Here is a 3,854-nt window from a genome sequence, read left to right on the forward strand (position 1 = left end):
TTGTCCCTTAATGATGTAAATTTTCGTCATTCAATATTTATTTGTGTTTGACAAAGATCAAAGAAATCACAAAAGAAAAAACCCCACAAAATGAGAAAGGCTTGTAATATCCACAAAGAAAGAGAAAGAGATCAGAACTGTATTTATTCAAGTTCCGTCTCAATTTTTTTTTGTCCTCTTCAGTTATTTCACCTTTTCATAATACAAAACAAAAATTGAAAAATCCATGCAAATCATTTTTGCCACCTCCCGCTTTGGCCCTTGGACGGATGTGTGCGCACTCCCAAACCTTGCAACCCTACTGAAGCTTGAAAAATGACCCCCCGCCCCCTCCTTTGTTTGCTCAATATAGAGCGCCCACCAACCTCGGAGTCGGCACCGCCACGAGCCGGGTGGCTCTCGGCGCGGTGAGCCCGAAGATGTCGCCCATGTCCATCTCGCTCGGCTTCATCCCGTCGGGCAGTTCCCACGTGAAGCAGTGCAGGAGGTGGGCCACGGACATCTCGAGCGCGTAGAGCCCGAGCTGCATCCCCGGACACGACCTCCGGCCCGACCCGAACGGGATGAACTCGAAGTTGCTCCCCTTGTAGTCGGGCACGCCCGGCTCCAGGAACCGGGACGGCCTGAACCTCTCGGGCTCGGGCCACGAGGCGGGGTCCCGCCCGATGGCCCACGCGTTGATCATGACGCGGGACCGCGCGGGGACGCGGTAGCCGGCGATCACGGCGTCCTCCGCCGTCTCGTGGAGGAGCAGCGGGATCGGTGGGTGGAGGCGGAGGGTCTCCTTGAGCGCGCACTTGAGATAAGTCAACTTCTCGAAGTCGCTCTCTTCGACCCTCCGGTCTAAGCCCACCACATCGGCGAGTTCTTGCTGGACCTTCTTCAGGTCGTCGGGGCTTCGCATGAGCTCCGCCATGGCCCACTCGATCGCCGATGCCACAGTCTCCGTCCCACCAAACATCACGTCCTGCATGAATCACAAATAAGAACAAATAAGGAATCGATGGGACATCCACCATGAATACTCGTTAATGAATTCAGATGGCTGCTAGGAAATATTTATATGTCTGCAAGCATTTAATTTAGTAAATAAGTTTGAGAAGTTTACAACGTGGAAGATCTGCAGCCAAGCAAACTGTGCGTGCACGTGTAAATAGCAAAGAGAGATGGCATACAGATATGGGCGATTGATCGTACACTATCAGAACACTTCAATATCGACCCACCCATTCATTAAATATCGATGTTTCGTGAATAAACTTCCCAAACCAATATCAGTCGCTCCACAGTTCTACTTGGTTTTCTTTACAAAAAAAAAAAGGGTGAGTATAGGCATTTTTTAATCTACGAACCTAAATCTCCACCCTCCATCAAAGAATACTAGCGAAAAAATAGACTGATAATAACTCATATATGCTTAATCAACTGATGGAAACCCTAACGTCATGAATATATATGCACGAAACACGGAGCAATATATTCAAATCAAGTCCTGTTCTGGTAATAAAACGATGGTGTTCGAAGCTCGACATGTGCATGTCGATATCGCGACACCAATTATGGAAACTGTCTTCTTCTTCTTTTCGCCATACCGCATGGTGAAATAAGCAAGATTGATTTCCCGATGGCGAGAGGTGATTAAAATAAATTGCGTTGGTTTCTTACCATGATGATGGCCTTGATGTTGTCTCTCGTTAGCCTGATCGAGTTCTGCAAATCGTCCGACTCGTTCACTTTCGCTTCCTCGCTGTAGAAGGCCAACAGATCATCCACCATGTCCGTATCGACGTCTTGATCGCCTCCATTAACAGTGGTTTTGTTTCTCTTCTTGTCCATGTGATCATCTATAATGCGGTCAATGAACCTGTCCAGTGACTGACGTGCCTTAACAAGCCTGGAGGTGAGCCCTTGCGGATCAACCCAACTTAGGTATGGAATAAAATCGGCTATGTTGAAGGCACCGAATAATTTCGAGAACTCTTGCAATATGCTGATGAACTCGTCTTGGCCCTCGATCGAGCTCGTGCCGAAGGCGGCGCGGTAGATGATGTCCCGCGTGAGTGCGAACACGAGCTCACCGACGTTCACGGGGGTCCCCGGGCTGCCTGCGACGGTGCGCACCATCGTGTCGACCTCGTCGCGGACCGACTCCCACGACTCGGCCCGCTTCCGGCTGAAAAGCTTCATCACGCACAGCTTCCGCATCTGCCGCCAGAACGGGCCGTAGTGCGCGAACGCCATGTCGGCCCGGTCGTACGTCAGGTAGCTGATCGCGATCGTGGCCGGCCGGTTCGAGAAGATCCCGTCGTGGACTTGGAGGACCTGTCGGGCCACATCGGGGGACGACACGGCGACCATGTGGAGGAAGCCCATGCGGAGGTGGAAGATCCCGCCATACTTCTTCGCGAGCCTCGCGAGCCCGCGGTGGGTGAGCTCGCCCATCATGAGCATGTTCCCGATGACCGGGAGGCCCCTCGGGCCCGGCGGGTAGGGCGGCTTGCGCCGGAGCCGGGCAACTAGGCCGAGGAAGAGGAGGAACGGGATGATGGAGAGGAGGAGGGTCATGGGTGATTGTAGGAGTTGAGCTTGAAGAGACTGGAGTTGAGAATAAAAATGGTAAAAATCCATGGATTGCCTTCTGGAGAGGTCTTAAGCGCAACTTACTAGAGAATGTGTTGCCAGGTTGGAGAATGATATTTAGTGGCCTTTATATACACAAAGTCTCTTGTGTATCCCTGTACACAAGTTGAAGATTTGATTTCTCTTTTCTTTTTTTTCCCATTTTCCTATTACTATGGTCTTGACTATTTTCGGCCTCTACTTTGGTAGGTTCATTTAACTTGCCGGCAATAATTAGGATATTTCTGTGAATTTTGTGTATCTCTTAAGATTGTGTGAATGTCACTCTCTGATTGTGTATAATTTGATTAATATATGTTACCTTAAATAGTAATTTCATAAAATTTATAAATAGGCCAATGTAATCTTCATCATGTACATCAAAATATACAGATATTCCTCAAATATGTTTTCCACGTTATTCTGATCTTAAACAGCACATTGCCCTTATACAAAAAAATTACTTTTCCTTGTTTTCCCGTACAAAAACAAGCAAATAGTCGGATCACTTGACGAAAAATTGAATTTCTGCGGTTCACATGGACTAAGTACACACAAATTTTCTTTTATTTTTTGGAAAATATTTTAGAAAACGACGTTGTCCATAAAACTAGAACCATACTGAAACCTAAATACAAAATTAGGGTAGACCCATGTTGTCTTGTGTGTTCTTCAGCTACCTACGAAAACCAGTCTTGTTCAAGCTTAATAAAAGTTGGCATCAGATTGTACATCTTATCTCTGTTACGTTATGGTCGGTACTTGGACTCTTCGTTTTCTTTCTAAACCTTAAAAAAAAAAACCATTTGCTTAGACCCTTCTTCCTAAGACATAAGCAATTCATCTTCCCCCCTCACCCCCCCCCCCCCCCTCTTTTTTTTTTTCCTAATTTATGTAGATGTTTCATCTTCTAGAGGGCCAAGATCGTTTTCAGTTAATAATCTCATGGCGTAGAAAATAAGTAAGGAAGGAAGGACATATAATTAATTAATTGTAGTATAGTTCCAAATTAAAGGGCATTTTCCAAAAAATGATTGCGCAAAAAAAAAGGGGGCCCGACCCTTATGATTGAGCTTCTCTCGAACCCTAAACTTCATAATTTTGGAGGGTGTAAACACGTCGAACATGTCAGTAGACCGATTAGCTGAGGAGATTCAAGTCAAACGCCATAGGGGTTTGGTGCGATTTCTTGATATGTCAATAGTTCTAGATCGTTGCGTTCCTAGACGTGTGTG

The 3,854-nt window shown here is 46.8% G+C and overlaps 1 protein-coding gene across 2 annotated transcripts; it reads right to left on the reverse strand.

Annotated features, from left to right (window-relative positions):
* On the reverse strand, window positions 1-2,688 carry LOC115693187 (cytochrome P450 84A1-like). 2 transcript variants are annotated; one of them, XM_056320446.1, is made up of 3 exons: window positions 1,666-2,688; window positions 335-967; window positions 1-291 (listed from the first exon to the last, which is right to left on the reverse strand). In XM_056320446.1, the coding sequence occupies exons 1-2, from the start codon at window positions 2,626-2,628 to the stop codon at window positions 344-346; spliced, it is 1,587 nt and encodes a 528-aa protein (XP_056176421.1). In that variant the 5' UTR covers window positions 2,629-2,688; the 3' UTR covers window positions 1-291; window positions 335-343. The 2 variants fall into 2 exon arrangements, with proteins under 2 accessions (XP_056176421.1, XP_030476028.1); XM_030620168.2 differs by having other exon boundaries at window positions 1-967.
* Between the last annotated feature and the right edge of the window lie 1,166 nt (window positions 2,689-3,854).

The sequence above is a fragment of the Syzygium oleosum genome, unplaced genomic scaffold, assembly GCF_021117445.2.
Source record: "Syzygium oleosum isolate NSW1041296 unplaced genomic scaffold, Sole_v2.1 Sole_v2.20, whole genome shotgun sequence".
NCBI classification, from domain to species: domain Eukaryota; kingdom Viridiplantae; phylum Streptophyta; class Magnoliopsida; order Myrtales; family Myrtaceae; genus Syzygium; species Syzygium oleosum.

Excerpts from the sequence above, each read along its gene's own strand:
- LOC115693187 (XM_056320446.1), bottom strand. The coding sequence starts at position 2,628 with ATGGATTTTTACCATTTTTATTCTCAACTCCAGTCTCTTCAAGCTCAA. Across the intron at positions 968-1,665 it reads ACATCAAGGCCATCATCATG|GACGTGATGTTTGGTGGGAC; the intron begins GTAAGAAACCAA and ends TGATTCATGCAG.